The sequence below is a fragment of the Gracilinanus agilis genome, chromosome 2 (assembly GCF_016433145.1).
Source record: "Gracilinanus agilis isolate LMUSP501 chromosome 2, AgileGrace, whole genome shotgun sequence".
Lineage (NCBI taxonomy): Eukaryota > Metazoa > Chordata > Mammalia > Didelphimorphia > Didelphidae > Gracilinanus > Gracilinanus agilis.
This window is the reverse complement of record NC_058131.1, coordinates 636,475,795-636,493,806: the sequence shown is the minus strand read 5'-3', so window position 1 is coordinate 636,493,806 and position 18,012 is coordinate 636,475,795. Positions and strand designations below refer to the sequence as shown.

The 18,012-nt window shown below is 38.0% G+C and overlaps 1 protein-coding gene across 2 annotated transcripts in view; it reads right to left on the bottom strand.

Moving 5' to 3' along the window:
* The window catches only part of HTRA1 (HtrA serine peptidase 1), a 76,744-nt gene that overhangs the window by 42,220 nt on the left and 16,512 nt on the right, over positions 1 to 18,012 (bottom strand). For both annotated transcript variants that reach the window (XM_044665653.1, XM_044665654.1), the window contains 2 exons: positions 1,360 to 1,459; positions 669 to 873 (listed from right to left, as the gene is read on the bottom strand). In XM_044665653.1, the coding sequence (XP_044521588.1) occupies positions 669 to 873; positions 1,360 to 1,459 (305 nt within the window). The remainder of the gene's footprint in view (positions 1 to 668; positions 874 to 1,359; positions 1,460 to 18,012) is intronic.

Genomic DNA, 18,012 nt, shown 5'->3' with positions numbered 1-18,012 from the left:
AAGGCAATTTATACCGCAACAAAAATAATGGCAATGATAGTTGATATTCATGTAGCACAATTGCAAGACTATTTATCTCCTTTGACGATGAATGTGAACTATTAGAGCATAAATGACTTCAGAAATTCCAGCTAAACTAGGGGACCATACCAATAACCCACTGTGATATGGAGACAACCCTAAATTGAAAAGAGTTATAATAGTGAAGTGTAGGCTACCAGATGTTTTATCAAGTTATAAATGCTTCAAAGATGGATTGAGAAATGGACTGGGTCTGCTGCTCAAGGATCAATCAACCCACCAAAGTAAAGTAACTGACACATTTCTTGAGCATTGAGGCTCATTAAACAAACCCCCCATTATTGGGGATGTAGACACTAAATGATAACTCTAGTCCAACTATCAATAATATGGAATTAGGTCTTGATCAATGATACATGTAAAACCCAGTGGAATTCGTGCATCAGCTAAGGGGGGTTAGAGAGGTTTGGGGGAGAGGGAAAGAACATGAAATATGTAACTGTAGGAAAATATTCAAAATTTTAAAAAATAAAAAATATATATTAAAAAAAAACAAATCCCCCTCCCACAAATTTCTTCCCAACTTAAACCTCAAAAGAAAGATATTATGAATCAGATACAGAGTAATTACAGTTTAGGAGACTCACCTGGTAGTCAATTTTAATTAACGCAATGTCCGCCTTTTCATCAACATCCTTGATTTTGGCTTCGTAAGTAGCCCCATTCTTCAACTCTACTTTGACCCGATGCTTATTAGTCACTACGTGGGCATTGGTAACAATCAGGCCATCTTCAGACACAATGAATCCAGACCCACTGGCCACTGGAATTTCCCTCTTGGAAAAGGGTAGCCTGCAAAATAGAGTTAACAGCTATGCCTGCAGAGCCTTTACAACAGACTAACCAATACATGAACTCTTTGGCCCTCCAACACATTTCCTATATCTGTGACTTAAAATATTGGGAAATATAACAACCTAATTTTATTCCAATATTTTAATATATCAAAATAAAATTGCATACGCTGAAGCTTAGGTTACCTTTGCAGGGCAAGAATACTAGACATGTATTTGAGGGGGATGAGGGGAAACTAGGACAGTGGATCTTTAAAGGAAAGCTTCCTAATTGAAAAACTCTTCTCTGTTTTCTTTTATGGATATGGATATACATTTAAACATATTGCCTGTGTGTGTATATAATGTATATTTATTTAATGACAGTTTAAGTATTTTGCTTATCTCAAGAGTAACCCAACTATAACATTCTCTTAATTGAAGATTATATTGAATGGAAGACCCTGTGGAAAAAAAACAACAAAAAATGCAATGCTTTCAATACTTGCGAAACAATTCGATGTGAACCACGGCTGGAGCAATCTTCTCCACGACATCTGCGATAAAATTGTATTTATGGCGCAAGCTATTGGGATCTTCCTGCCCTGGGAATAGAAATGGAAAGAGATACATAACAATTCTGTTCTTTGGCTGCCTGAAGACATGGGTTATATATAAGCAGCCAAAAATACCAGCTGAGGTCTTTGAAATTCCCAAGGAGGAAAAATATCTTTTGTACTTCTTAAACATAATACCCGAACATTCTTTTCAACAGAAATAGGTTCTTTTCCAGCTCTCGAGGAATGAATCCTGCTCTGATATGGTCATAGCATCTCTTAAATTTAACTGCTATTCTTGGCTTCTTTCTTCTCTATCATTTCTCCATAAGAATGTGATGCCTGGGGTTCCCACAAGCAACTATGACCTACAATTATGACCATCTACTTCTACCTCCTTAGTGCTTAGCCTGTAACTTTCAAACTTCTGTAGTCTTGCTTAGGCAAAACAAAATACCTTCTCTAGCCTCTACCTCATTCACTCCCTTTGACCACTGAAAATGGGGAAGAAAATGATCTAGAAATAAGAAGGCTGGTTAAAGCTCATGATGCTTCTGATACAGTTCCAAGGAAATGTTATATGCTTTACAGAAAATAAGCAAATTATTAACTCAAGTCAGAAAGCATATGTTTGTTTGTATACACACATACCATGCAGGTAAGTCAGACTACCAGATCTAGAGGTCGGGAAGACTCAATTGAATTCAAATCTTGTTTCGGACATTTACTAGCTGTGTTACCTGGATAAGTCACTTAATATCTGCCTTTCTAACTTTCTTCATCTATAAAATAAGAGTAATAATAGCACCTATATGCCAGAATTGTTCTGAGGTAAAACGGAGGAATTTCACAATTTACCCAAATTCCTCCCTTTCAGAGGATAAAAATGAGTTAATATTTGTAAACTGCTTTTCAAACATTAAATCGCAATAGAAATGTTAGCTATTATTATAATATACATATATGTAGGCACTACCATTCTCATTAGTTAACTTCTTGAGCTTCAATTTCCTCATCTCTAAAATGAGAATGTTTAGAATATTATAAAATATAACTCCTTCTATAATAATAAATATGATCATATGCCTCTTCTGTCAAACTCCTAGTTCTTTTTATTTGTTAGGCATCCCATCAAGTCATCCAAATAAATCTCAATCTATTGGTCAGTAGAATATAAACTCCTAAAGAATAAGGAATGTCTCCGTGTTTTTGTCTTTAATTCAATTCAAGGGCAGTATCTTGGCACTTAATAAGTGGGTTTTTTTATCTAATTTAAGTGCAAACCACTAAGATCATAGATTTTAAGTTGGAAACTAAGACTCAGTGAAGTTAAATTACTTGTCTCAAAAGAACAAATTCCAATCCTAGAGCTGCCATTTTTTTTTCTACCATCCAGCTTTTTAATTTTGTTGTTCAGTCATGTCTGATCCCAGATGGAGTTTTCTTGTCAACAATGTGGTTTGCCATTTCCTTCTCCATATTTTACAGATAAGGAAACTGAGGCAAACAGTGATAAGTGATTTGCCTAGGGTCACACAACTACTAAGTATCTAAGGATAGGATTCCTGACTCCAGGCATGGCACTCTATCCAATTTACCACCTAACTTTCATTCTTATTCTATTGCAGTCCTTTAACCTCTCCAATCTGGTTTTTGCAAGAGTCCCATCATTTTCACTTTGGTACTCTAGTGTAATCCAAAGAGCTTCTCATTCAAATAACATCATCTTGTTCCCAACCTACCACTTTGCAAAAGGGAGAGGTTCACAGGTGGTGTATATGACACATTTTCAAACTTTTTCAATTTATTGATTTTTTTCCTCTTTTTTCTTTTGTTTTTGTTTTTTAAAATGCTATTTCTTATATGGGATGACTCTCTGGGAGGGCAAGGGGAAAGATATGGGGAAAACTATGGTGATGTGAAAAATAAAAGACATCACTACAAATGTATTTAAAAGAAAAAAGAAACAGCATTGCCTTTTCTCAATCCACTTTAACCCACTAAACTGCTGTCTTCTTTCATTTTATAGATGAGTTCATCTCGTTCACATTCACAGATAGGATTTCTAACTGTGTTTGCCTCCATCTTATTTTTCCCATTTGTCCTTCTCTTCCTCTTCTTTCAATCTTTCCCCATTCACAAATGTTTTTGTTTCTGACTGCTGCCTCCCCAAGTTCCCCCTCCCTTTTGTTCATCCCCAACTTTTCTTATTCCTCCTCCCCATCTTACTTCCCTATAGGATAAGACAGGCTTCTTTAGCTGACTGTGGATGTTGTTCCTACTTTGCACCAATTCTGATAAGAGTAAGGTTTAAATGCTGCCCATTTCCCCATCTTCCCCCCCCCTACCATATTGATTCTTAAATGCCTCCACATGGGAGATAATTTGTCCCCAGCTTTCTCTCCTTTTTCTCATTCCCCAGTATATTTCTCTTTCCTATCTCTTAATTTTGGAGGGTTTTTTTCATATCATCTCATCATATTCAGCTCACTTCTTGCTCTCTATGTATGTTCCTTTACACTGCCCTAATAGTGATAAGTTCTTAAGCATTTTTCTCAATTCACTATATCCCTTAGACATTTGTTTTTTTCTTCATCTGATCCTTCTAAACCTTGATACTGGCTCTTCTAGAACAGATCAATACATTCTGAATTTCCTATTTATCTAAAGTGGACTCCAAGATCCTTTACTCAGTCTATTCTCTAGACTTCTGAAGTAAAACATGCTGGTTATTATCTCTATAAACATCCATCCCAACCATCTTCATCTTTTTTTTTTTCTCAGCTTTCTCTAAAGGAGCCCTTTAGAGCCCTCCTGACCTACCCATGGGAAAATCTACACACCAGACACCATTGAAGATGTCCTGTCTCACTTGCCCTTCCAGATTACTACAGCTTTCAGGTTATAATTTGATTTGCAGAAATTCATAATGTCTATAAGTTGAAAACTGACCAAGAACTCTAGCAAGGGAAGGTACAGTTCATAGTTTGTCCGAAACTTAAAATACTAAGGACTAAATTTTTTTACTATGAATATTTGTTACAGAAGTTTCCCTTTTTAATGATTTGATGAGGGTTAGGGGAAAGAGAAAGAAAATAAGTGCTAGTAAGAGAAAAAAAATTCAATCAAAATTTGAAAAAAGTCCTAATGACCCTGCATTTCCATCTTTATACAGGCACCTGCCTCCCTCCCAGGTAGACTCTCAATTTCACAATCACTTTTATTGGGATGAGGAACGAAATGGTGAGATCTTCTGCTACTGCTATTTATTTCAAACACCCAGATTTCACTGCTTCCATTGGTTGCTGTGAGCAGCTATTGAGTAAATGCTGGTATACCTACAAAACCTCTGGACATCTGGGATCACTGCTGAGTCATCCCAGCTGCACATCAGTAGTTTCCTCCAGCAACAGAGCAACATTTGTTAGGAATTGTTTCCTCAAAGAGTCATTGTCCAAAGCTTTGCTGCCAGGGCCGACAGTATCCCATCTTCCTCACTTTTGGGGAAGAACTATCTCTGACATCTCTCAGGAACCCAAGTAGTATCTCTACTTCATTTACCTTCTTGTTCACAAGACACCTCTTTCCAGACTATGAATAAAGCTGGTCTCTCTTTCACAGCCTTGATTGGTGGAGTTTATTTTTAAAAGTACATCTGTCGGATTGAGAGCCAGGCCTAGAGACAGGAGGTCCTAGGTTCAAATCCGGCCTCAGACACTTCCCAGCTGTGTGACCCTGGGCAAGTCACTTGACCCCCATTGCCTACCCTTACCAATCTTCCACCTATAAAGTCAATACACAGAAGTTAAGGGTTTAAAATAAAAAAATAATAATTTTAAAAAAAAAAGTACATCTGTCGGGGCAGCTGGGTAGCTCAGTGGATTGAGAGCCAGGCCTAGAGACAGGAGGTCCTAGGTTCAAATCTTGGCCTCAGACACTTCCCAGCTGTGTGACCCTGGGCAAGTCACTTGACCCCATTGCCTACCCTTACCACTCTTCCACCTATAAGTCAATACACAGAAGTTAAGGGTTTAAAAAAAAAAAAAGAAAAGTACATCTGTACCCCCCCAGCATTCCCCCAAAAAACTATGCAGGGCAAGTGCTACCCCAAAAAACAAGGTTGATTAATAGCATTTAAAGGCAAAGAGATCATTTTTTTTGCTCTTCAAAGTGCTTCTTCACATTAGCTAACTTTATATTTTAAAGCCTACTGAGATACAGGCAGAATAAATATTGATGTTATTCACTCATTTTCAATTGTGTCTGACTCTTCATACACCCATTTTGAGGTTTTCTTGGTGAAGCTACTAGAGTGGTTTCCCATTTCCTTCTCTAGCTCATTTTACAGATGGAGAAATGGTGGCAAACAAGGTTAAATGACTGGCCCAGGGTCACACAGCTAGTAAGTGTCTGAGACCAGATTAGAGAAAGCTAAGAAAAAAAGATGGAGGTGGGTGGGATGGGATGGGTACAGAAATTATAACAGGGTTAACTGGTCCAGGTTCACATAGCTAGCAAGTGTCTGAGGCTAGACTCAAGAAGATGAGTCTTCCCCATTCCAAGTCCAATACTCTATCCACTGTGCCATCTAGCTGCCTAAAGAGTGAATATTATTACTCTCATGTTAAAGATGGCAAAAATAAACAAAACAAAAACCAGTAATAGTAATGTTGAGAGTGTTAGCCAAGGTCATGCAAGTTTCTCAACTTCTAGTACTCCGCTACTTCCTGACATCACATCACAACTCATATCCAGATAAAGTAGAAAGAGGAAGATGAATGAAAACAGGAAACCAGAAATTCTATCACATTTAGTCCTTATGTATTTCCAGGTATTTCCATTTATTCCATCTGCAAGCTGCTTAGGTCCTCCTGGAAGAGGGCAATATAAATAAAGGCAATGGAAATATTCCTTCTGTAAACAAGCCCTGGAAAACATTAACCCAGAGAAATTTGTAAGCAAGTACATTGGATGCTTTCTTAGACTCTGCTTCCTTAAGGGGAAAAAGAGGAGGAAAATGTTTAACTCCACTAAAAGCAAAGACTGCTTGAAAAGGTATAAGGTTTTTGGAATTATTTGATGACACCTCCAATCACCAAATCCTTACAACATCCAAATCCTTCTGCCAGAGGGATGAGTTAAAACATTTCATATCATTTTCTATTTCCACTTGTAAAGCCTCTATACTAGAATCCAATATAGAGATTTTTTTTAAAAAAAAAAAAAGGAAGGAATATAGTGATCATTTAATGATTCTAATCTGAACCTATAACTTACAGATAAGAAAAGAGGCCTGGAGCGTGTCCCTAGAAGTATATATAAAAGCTTCATTTCAAACTGAGGTGATTCCTCAACTCCCCACTACTCCAAATCCATTGTTGTTAACTCATTTCAGTTGTGTCCAAGTCTTTATGACCCTATTTGGGGTTTTCTTGGCAAAGATACTGGAGTGGTTTGTCATTTTCTTCTCCAGTTAATTTTATAATAAAGAACCTGAAGCAAACGGGACTAAATGACTTGCCCAAGGATACACAGTTCATATCTGAGACTAAATCTGAACTCAAGTCCTGCTGACTCCATGGCCAGCACTTATCCACTGTGCCGCCGACGCCGCCACCGCCGCCACTGCCACCACCACCACCCTTAGCCCAAATTCATTTAATTAACTTTAACTGGGAAACCTAGCCCTGATTGAGGCACTATGGCCTCTCTAGTCTTAGATAAGACCTGCCTCCAACACCCTAAGAAGGTCAGAAAAGTACCTAAAGCCATTTGGTTCTCATTTTCCTTATCTGTTAAATATGGAGTAAGCTCTAAGCTCTAGATTAGCTTTAAGGTAAAAGACAAGTTTAATATCCTTAGATTCTACTCTTCTGTTTATTCTCCATTCCATCTCCTTACAAAAAATGGGGTACGCATATGTTGTTAAATGTTAAACAACCAGCTTTCTATGAGAGAAAAATATATGCAAAATACACTTTTAAGTTTAATCTGCATCAGCAGTTTTTCTCCATCACCTTCTTAAGTCTAAACAATAAAAAAATAGTAAATTTAGACTTGAATTATACCATTTGATCATTCCTGAGGCATAAATGCTCACAGTGAAAATTTAACAACTAGCTAGCTCTCAAGAGCCTGTTCAAACTGGATCAGGGGTGTAGTTTGGTATTGGACACTACGACATTAAATTATTACAGAAAGGAACAATAGTGCAACACAGTAGAAAGTCTAAATGATAAAACTTTCATGGGCAGCCCAACTATAGATTAAAAGAACAACAACTGAATAGGGCAGCTAATAAACATTGGCAGAGTTATTATCAAATAGATTATAAAGTACAATATCATTGAAATGAGAAAAGGAAATTGCTACAATTAGTAGCAAAATATCAGACCTTGAAGTATGACTTGCTTTGGAATGAAGGGGGACATTTTTTTATTGTTAGAAAAACAGTTTCATTCAATGTCTGATGACTACTCTGTTTATATGATAAAAAGTGGTATTGAAAGCAATCCTCCCCATTTTATTTTATTTATTTTAAACCCTTACCTTTCATCTTAGAATTAATACTATGTATTGGCTCCAAGGCAGAAGAGCAGTAAGGGCTAGGCAATGGGGGTTAAGTGACTTGCCCAGGGTCACACAACTAGGAAGTGTTTGAGGCCAGATTTGAACCTAGGACCTCCCGTCTCCAGACTTGGCTTTCAATCCACTGAGCCACCCATCTGCCCCTTAATCCCCCCATTTTAGCTGACATACTTTAAGTATGAGGTGAGAATACATATCGATTAAATGGCCATAAATTAAATGTGAATAAGTCTTTGAAAGTCTTTGAATAAAGAGAAATGAGGAGAGAAAAGAAACCTAAAATTCCAACAGGCTGGAAGATTTTGGTCTTTCCTCTAGGTCCAGTATGGATCCTAACTCCATGGAGTTAGCTGGAATGAGGAGGAATGCCAAAAATTAGAACATGTGACTTTCCCAAAGTACCTTTGAGGAGAAAAAGTAGAACTGAATTGTGTCACATAAGAAAGATATCAAGAAGGAACACTGGCTCTACCAGAATCTCCAATCAGAAGACTCAGTCTAGGGTACAAGGAAAGTTCTCTTTCCCCAAATTCCCATCCTAGTTTCTGTCTATCTACAGACACTACAATATAATCAGTTTTTTCATTACTCAAATGTTTCCAGTAAATTGAATTTTTCCTCAACCACAAAAAGGCTAGGGATAAACTAGTCATAGATATAAATGTAAAGTTAGGTGGAAAGCCCATCCTCTGCCTACATGCTAGGAATTATCCTAACTCGGGGCTCAGAGAGATTGTGACTAAACTTACAACCACTTGTCTAAAATAAACTGCCTAAAGCTGAAGAGAGCAAGTCAGTGAATGACTCCAGGCTTTAGTTTCCTGATCTTGGGTCAGGACAGTAGAGGGGGAGGAAATGCAGAGCAAGGTTAGGAGGCAGGAAAGAAGAAAGGGAATGAGGCACTGGAAATTGCCCTGGCAAGGTTTCCACCATCGTGTCCTGGCTCCAGAGAGCAGCTGAGGTGAGGCAGCTCAGCTCACACTGGCTTTCTGCCCATGGTTCCAGGAGCTAAGGTATTTAAAGGAAGTGGACAGAGTGAAAGCTATTGGAGCATCTTTGTACAAAGGTGGCTACTTCAATTCTGGGGGCTACAAAGAGAACAAAAGAGCAGTCAGATGTGGCTTGGGGCATGGCAAAGCCGTAGTATCACTCTAGTGAGGCATCCTGGATAAGTCTTCATTGGATTTGGGCGTTCTGTTGGTTGTTTTACCTTTGGAAACCATGTCAAGAGAATTGTGGTAACACGTGTCTGAGCCCGTGCTAGGAGAAATGGAAAAGGTTTCAAAGATCACCCCTATATAATTGACTCTTGTGTCTTTGAGCATTTCTCCAAAATGTTTCAGTCTTGCAATTCTGGTTACCAACTGAGCATCTCAAAGAGGAAAAATAGTTTGCCAGAACTATAATCCTTCTTCATATAGAAAGTAGTTTTTGAGTTCTGCTTGGAAGAAAACTAAAAATTCTAAGAGGAAGGAGTATATTGCAGGCATAGGAGACAACTTGGACAATGGAATGGATAGAGCCAGAGATGACCTGCTCTACATAGGTGATAAAAGAAGGCCAATTCAACTAGACCACTGAGATCAAGAAGGGGAGACCGGCTGGAAATGTAGGTTGGAATCAGGTTGTTGAGGGCTTTAAAAAACAAAAGGGTTTGTATTTGACTATAGAAGTAATAGGGAGGCACTAGAGCTTATTTGAAGGGGGAATATTACATAATCTAGGAGGCAGCTAAGTAGCTCAGTGGATTGAGCACTGGAGTCAGGAGACCCAAGTTCAAATCTGGCTTCAGATATTTACTGACTTCAGACACTTAACTAAGCAAATCACAACTTCTCTTTGCCTTAGTACACTGGAGAAGGAAATGGCAAAACATTACAGTATCTTTGCCAAAAAAAATAACATGGACAGTACGGTCCACAGAATCATGAAGAATCAGATATGACTGAACATTATATCATCAGGTGTGTGTCTTAAGAAAGTCACTTTAGCAGTCCACACCATCTCTTGCATTGCCTTTAAGCAGTTTGCCTAGGCTAACAGTCTCTTATAGGGAAGCAGCATAGCAGATATATTTCTATTTTATCTAAACCCATGATGGCAAATCTATGGCACATGTGCCAGAGAGGGCACGCAGAGCACTCTTTGTACACACACACACACACACACCGTCACCCTCGAGTTCGTTCCTAGAAAGGCAGAGGGTCTCGAGCGGAGCTGCTCCCTCCCCACTCTCCACTGTGCCTGATGACATGTTTTCACATTCCCTGCTCCTCTGCCCAGCAGTCCAATGGGAGCGCACAGTGGGCAAAGGGGGAGGGTGGTGGCTCACAGGCAGCAGAGCTGGAGGGGAGGGGGGCACTCAGGCCACTCCTCTCCCCTCTCCTGCTGAGGACATCCCTCATTTCACCTGCCCCTCTACCCAGAAGCCCAATGGGAGTGCTTTCTCTCCTCTGTGTGGATTAAGGGATAGGGTAGTGGGCATGTGGAGTCTCTAAACAGTTTGCCATAAGTGCTCTAAGCTAAAAAATACTAATAAGACCCTCTCTTTCCTTGTGTATAGTAAAGTTTCTCTTTCATCATCATTACTATCAATTTATGATAAGGTGGAAATAGCATTGGTTGTATGTCTGCAGTCAGAACATCTGGGTTCTGTCCAGATCCTGGGATCCTGTTCTGGTTCTAACATTTGGAGCCATGTGTGCATCAGTAAACCACCTATTTTTGCTGAGTTTCTACTTATTTTCCTTACCTATCTCATTGAGTAGTTGTGTGGAAAATCACTTTGTGAAGCATAAAATGAAATGGCATTAGTCTGGATCACAGGTTCTTCATCATAAATTGGTGAACTCTTAAAAGTTTTTTGGTAATCGTTTTGATATATAGGTTTTTATTATAATATTTTTGTTGTTTTATGCATTTAAAGACATTATTTTGAGGCAGAACTCCTAAGTTTCCTCTGACTGCCAAGGCAGGCAGAGAGGAAGATAGTTTATGTAAGAGAAAAAGTTGAGTCATTTTAGGTCATCATGGTAATAATAATCAGACCTAAGAGCACTTCATTATTATATTTAATTAGAAAAATATAAAGTATTAAATACAAAGAAATAAAGAACACTTCACCCACAACTTATAAACTTTAGTAACTGGGTTAATATAGAATCAAAAAGAATAGTGACACTAACATATTTAGGATTTGCTTATTTTCAAGTTTTACAGTACAAAATATGAAAAGCATAAAATGTTTTAATTTATTAGGGGAGGAGAGTAAAAAAAAAAAAAAAAAGCCTAGAATGTGCGGATCCCAAACTGTAAGAATGTCAGGATGCTGGACTTCATATTCAACACACATTGACTTTTCCACTAATTTCACAACTATAAAAGATTTCATTTAATAAAATGTATCATTTCAATTAAAGTTACATGTGTAGAAAAATAGGGAGAGGGAGAAGGAATCTTGCATGAGAAAATGAAAAGACATTTATTAACGTGTTTGCTGTGTGCCAAACACTATGCTAAGTGGTGAAGATACAAATATAAAAAAAAAAGTCCCTGTTCTCAAGCAATTTTCATTCTAATTCGAGAAAACACACAAAGGTTGTGGTAACCAAAAAGGAGCTTTTTGGTGGCAAAGAAAGATACTGCCATAAAGAGCCCCATTTTTCTCTGCCTTTTTTATTAGAGCTAAACCCAAATGTCCAACTAGAAGGCAATTAGCTATATCTTCCAAATGTTCCAAAATCATATCACATCTCTAAGACTCCTACATGACCTGAAGATGAGAAACTGTAAAAGTAATCAAAGATGAGGACCTGAGTTCAAATCTGGCCTCGGGCACTTCCTAGTGCAGTGTGACCCTGGGTGAGTCACTTAATCCCAATTCCCTAGCTCTTGGCACTTTCCCATCTTGGAATTTATACCAAGATATAGAACTGATACTAAGATAAAGTTTAAAAAAATTTTTAAATAGAAAGGTAAAAGTCATCAAGATAATGTATGATTTGAAAAAGAAAGAAGCTAGCTAGATAGTAAAATTAAGGGACAATGGCTGGATAGGCCAAATGTTACATTGATAGCCATATAGAAGAAGGGTTCTAGCATCAGTTGGTTAGTTCAACAAGCATTTCTTAGTCCCTTGATACTTTCCAGACACTTTACAAGTGCTTAGGGATACAAAAAAAAAAAAAAAAAAAAAAACAGCACAAATAATATCTGCTTTCAAGGAGTTCAGAGTAGGAGGGAGACAACATGCAAACGACTATGTATATGTGAGATGTAGATGAAAGGCAGTTTCCAAGGGAAAGGGCCAGCACTAAGGGTAATGGAGTGACCAGAAAAGGCTTCCTATAGAAGGTGAGATTTTAGTTGAGACTTGAAGGAAATCAAGGAAGCCAGAAGGTAGAGATGAGGAAGAAAAGCATTCTAGGCATGAGAGACAACCAGAGAAAAGACATGGAGTTGAGATTCAGAATATTTTGCTCAAGAAACAGGAAGGTAAATCCTTTAAAAAAGACTGATAGAAGGGCATGCATAGAATGGGACAAGGTATGGATTGTAACCAAAACCCAAGAAGGTGCTAGTTAAATCAATGAGATCGAGAATTCACTGAGGTATCAGACTGAGTCCCTATGGAACAAGGAGATGGTAGAATATTAAATTATTAATAGTTAAGATTATTCCGAATGCAGGCAACAGAACTAATATTATCATTGTTTTTAATAGCAAGGATCTAACAATTTGTTACATGGCAAAACATTGAGCAGCAACTGAGGCGAGTCACATTCTGGAAAGGGAAAAGGGAAAACTCTCATCACGTACCACATAAACATATGTTTGTGGTTACTGGTTTTTAAACTCCCCACTGCTAGGAAGAGTTCAAATGATCCAACATAAGAGAAACCACCCACATTGTCTCAGTCTTTTGAATTTGCCAATTGCTAGCTTTCATTATGAGTAAAGCACCCAAGAGTATCTCTCTTTTCGTAGCAAATTATCAGTCACCAACATAAATTCATCAGATAATCTTGGGGACAAGCCTGGAGTTTTATGAGAAGTAATTTTGTTTACTTCCAAATTGACTTATGTTAAGACCCAAAGCATTCCGCACATAAAGGAGCAGCAATCAGTAGTGTGGTAATCAGGAATTTAATTTGTATTTCTGGAAAAATAAAACACACACACACACACACACACACTTATACAGCACCTTTATTCCAAAACAAGAAAGGTGGCCTAAAAATTGGAGCACTTCTGCAAAAGGTCAGATTCCACATGAAGATGATTTCTGGCCAAGGCAACACATGAAGATGATCTGCTAGAGTGTGCAGAAAGTCCTCACACTGATAAAATACCAAGACTTTTCAAGTATTACAGAATGAAATAAAGAATTGGAAGAGGGGAAGGAAGTCAGGAAAGGGGGACATAATTGTCCTTCATCCTTCTCCCTGATACATTCTGTCCTATCTGTTTAGGCATATCAATCCCATAACCCTCCTCTCCCTCTATGATCTTCCACCTCTCTCTATTTACTCCTTCTGTGCTCCCTACAAGCTTGCCTCCTTCTTAGCACTCTTTAAAACACTCACATGACCCTACCCACATCCCAACCTGATCTCCCTTTTATAGCTGGACTCCTTGAAAAAAGCTATCTCCAATCCTTATGTCCCCATCATCTCCTTTTATTCACTTCAGCACCTTTGCAAAGTAGATTGCCAATTATCTCTTAATTATTCAACCCAAGGATATTTTCTAATTCCTCAATCATTCAGGGGAAATTTTTGTCAAAATCTGTTTTGTCAGCCTTTTCCCACTCCTGCTGACTTCTTTTTGTAGTATTTTTAATATAAAATTTAGTTTTTTGTAATATACAATAATGTGTATATTACTTATTGTAATCTAACCCCAGTAGGCAGCTTTTGCTCCCCAGCTGAACTTTATTGTGATGTGGAGGAATCTAGGTTGCTAGCAATAGGAAGTGAAGAGTAGATCTACTGTCATATTCTTACCTGAGGTTCAAAGCTCTAAGTCATACTGCTTTTGCTACAGAAGATGGCCTGAGTTTAAAAGTACTAAATAGTCAGTTGCTACCTGTCACCACTCTCAGAGAGTCCTTAAGGTTCTTTCCTGTTTAGGTCCTAAATCCACTTTTTGGGCTTCTGATCCAAACCACTCTGACATCATAGCCTGTTCCCTCACCAACTCACCTGGTTTCCCTGGCACAAACTCTATGAAATCCTGACTCCTACCATCTCTTCTTCCCAGACTTTGGAGCACAGACTTTGATCTTGGGAGATTTGCACCCATGTACTTTTGAATCGCCATCTTGGATCTACCATGTCACTCTTCCAGTTCTGCTCCTCTGCCTCTTCTTTTTTATTATTGTAGCGCTTTCTTCCTGATCAAGATCTTTGTACCACTCCACCATCTACCCTAGATCTGGACTAGCTAAATAGATTTTTAAGATCTAATCCATAATAGGATTTTAGAATTGATAAAGTCCTTAGTATAAATCTAGTCTAATCCTTTATTTTACAGATGTAGAGAGGGAGACTCCAAAGTAAAATGGTTTTCCAATTCATTAAATTATAAGCTTTTTGAGGCGACTATATTTTGAGGCGACTATATTTTGAGGCGACTATATTTGAGCGACTATATTTTGCCTCTTTTTGTATCTCCAGAACTTAGCACAGTACCTGGTGCATAGTAGGCACTTAATAAGTATTTATTGATTAATTGGTTACAGTGCTGGATAGTTTCAGTATCAGTACCACCCAAGTCTGGAATTCCAGTACTTTCCACTATGCCAAGCTCTATCCTTATACTATTTCTTTACAATATCCCTTTATTAGCTACATCATACACATTTGCATTTCAACAGCAACTTCCAGGGACTGAAAAAAGAGGCTTCCCAGGCCCAATGAATAGAGAGAGTGCTAAGTCAAGAAGTCCTGACTGAATCTGATCTCAAACAGGAGCTCTGTGTCCCTAGGAAGGCACATAATCTCTATTTGCCTCAGTTTCCTCAACTCTAAAATAGGAGATGTTAGTAATAGCACCTTCCTCACAGGGTTGTTATGAGGATCAAATAAGATAATATTTGTAAAAGTAATTAGCACAGTGCCTGGCACATAGTAGGTGCTATATAAATGTGTATTCCCTTCCCTACCCAAAGAGAGATCCCTGATAGAACCTCTTCAAGGTCAAAGATAAAAGGAAGGTCTCCTTGTGAACCAAAGTAGTTTTAGCAGCACTTTTCTGTGGCAAAATGAGAACTACAGTAGTTGCCTCTTAATTGGGGAATGGATAAATAAATGATGGTGCATGAATGAAATAGAATATTATTGAGTTATAAGAAATGACAAACTTTTTTCTGGTAAGTCTAGATAGTTTGTCCTTATGGACATTTTCCCTTTGTAGCCTATGTATTTTATTTTATACACTTAAAAACATCATTCTGAGGAGTCTATAGGCTTCTCCAAGCTGCAAAAGGCCATCTCTGACAAATAAATAAGAACCCCTGCATCTAAAAGTCACAAGCAATCATCTATAGTTTTTCATTCTCTTTTGGAATCCCACACTGTTTTGAGGCCTCCCTTTGATTTCTTTCTAAAGTATCCTGCTTGTCCTAGTGAAAGCGCAGTCTGGATATCCATTTGGATTACTCTATGTGTCAAATGGATCCATCAAGGAAATTTAGGGTGCCCTACTTAATCCCTAAGTGTTGCAAGCATTTAAAGGAAATTTTACCCTGAACAATTCAATCTCTCATATTAATGTAAGGCAGTAACTTGAGCTCAACCCTAGGTCCCCTTTCCCTATTGGAACCCTATTTTCAATCTTATTTTATCCACTGAATTCTTTCCTGATTCCTAAACATGTCTAGATCTCCCCAGTCTTTTTTAAAAAAGAGAAAAAATGAAGAAAAACATTTTCCCTTGACCTTAATATCCCCTCTGGCAATTGTCCTATATCTCTTTCCTTTCACAGCCAAACTGAAAAAAAAAAAAAAATCTGGCTATGCTCCTTGACTCTACTTTACCACCTCCCACTCATTTCTCTTCTCCCATTCCATTTGGGCTTATGTCCACTCCACTTTATTAAAATTGTCTTCTCCAAGGCCACCAGTGATTTCTTTGTCACTAAATCTACTGGGTTTTTTTTTTTTATTCCTCATCCTTGATCTCTCCATAAAGGCTGATGCCAGTAACCTCCCTCTCAGATACTATCTTCCCTGACATTTCATGACATTGTTCTATCATCCTGGGTCTCATCTACCTCTCTGACCAATTCTCAACTTGTTTTGCAGGATCATCATCTATTTCTCAACTGGTCTGTGTGTATATCAAAGGGCCCTGTCCCAGGTTCTCTACATTCTCTGTGAAATCCATGGATTCAATGATAAATTTTCTCCTCTACTAAAATGTAAGCTCCTTGAGGGCACAGATTGTTTCACTATTGTCTTTGTATCCCCAGGCCTGGCATAGAGTAGCAGCCCAAAAAATACCCATCAACTAAATCCCAAATTTATGAATCCAGCCATCATCTGTCTCCTGATCTCTATCCAGTTTTCCCTTTTCAACTGAACTAGGTATCTCATTAGCATCTCAATTACAACATGTCCAAAACCAAATTCAATTATCTTTCTCCTTATACCCATCCTCTTTCAGACTTTTTTATTTCTGTTCAGGTCAGCTATCATTCATTAGATCACCCAAGATAATAAGAAAAATAATCATCCTCAATCTTTCACATTTACTCACATCCACCATATCCCATCAGTTTCCAGGTCTTGTAAATTCTATCTCCTAAAAAACTCATGGCCATCCTCCTTCTCTTCTCATACAATCTTATAATCGCTCACCAGTAATATCACAAGAGCCTCCTAACTGGTCTCCTTGCTGCTAGAGTCTCCCCTCTCCAATCCATTCTGTACATAGAGATGCAGTAGCTCCCTCCTATGCCTTTAAGACAAACTCTTCTCCACCCAATCTATTTTCAGGCTGATTATGCATTCTTCTTGCCCTGTATTATGCATTAAAGTCAAAGTGGTTTCCTTGTTGATACACGTATACATTGCCATGATAATACATGCATAACCCAGATTGAATTGCTTGACAGCTCTGAGAAGGGAGAGAGAAGGAAGGGAGATAATTTGGTTCATGTAACTTCAGAAAATTAATGTGGAAATTTATTACATGTAATTGATAAAAATTAATTACATATATCCAATGCCATATCTCCTTTCCTATTCCCTTTGTACAAGCTGTGTCCCATGTCTAGAAAGAAAAATAAATATTTAAGGAGAGTAAAGTAAATTATTTCCATCTTGGAGACTCAAGGCAGATTTCACAGAAGGGAAAATACTTGAGCTCACTTTGAAGGATGAGTAGATTCAAACAGGTAGATAAGTGAGAGTAAAGAAGGAATGTACATCCCAAACATAAAAAGTTGCACAGAGGATAGAACAGGGGCTTAAAATCAGAAAGATCTGAGTCTGAACCCTACCTTAGACATTTAATGGTCATATGAATCTGGGCAAGTAAATTAAATCTCTGTACCTCATTTTCTTAATTTGTAAAATAGAAACAGTAAAAGCATCTACCAAACAGGATTAATGTAGGATCAGATGAGTTAAATATATAAAGTGCAATGTAAATGCTAGTTATCATTATTATTATTAATCAGAGACTCCAAGAGTTAGAAGATAAGTCAGAGACCATCCAGCTAGTTCAACTCATACCTAAACAAGAATCTTCTCTTCCCATATCTTCTCTCCCTGCTTTTCTGCCTTTCTATTAAGACCTCCAGCAAGAGGAGACTGACCTACTTCCTATGGCAGCCCATTCAAGAGCTCCAAAGGACTTTTCTTTATATGGAGCCAAAAACTTCCTCCATCTACTTCTTCCCATATGATAGCTCTTCAAATAATTGAAAACAGGTATCATGTCCCTTTAAATCTTCTATCCTCCAGGTTAAATATATCTAGTTTCTTCAGCAGACCTTCTTCACTGCAA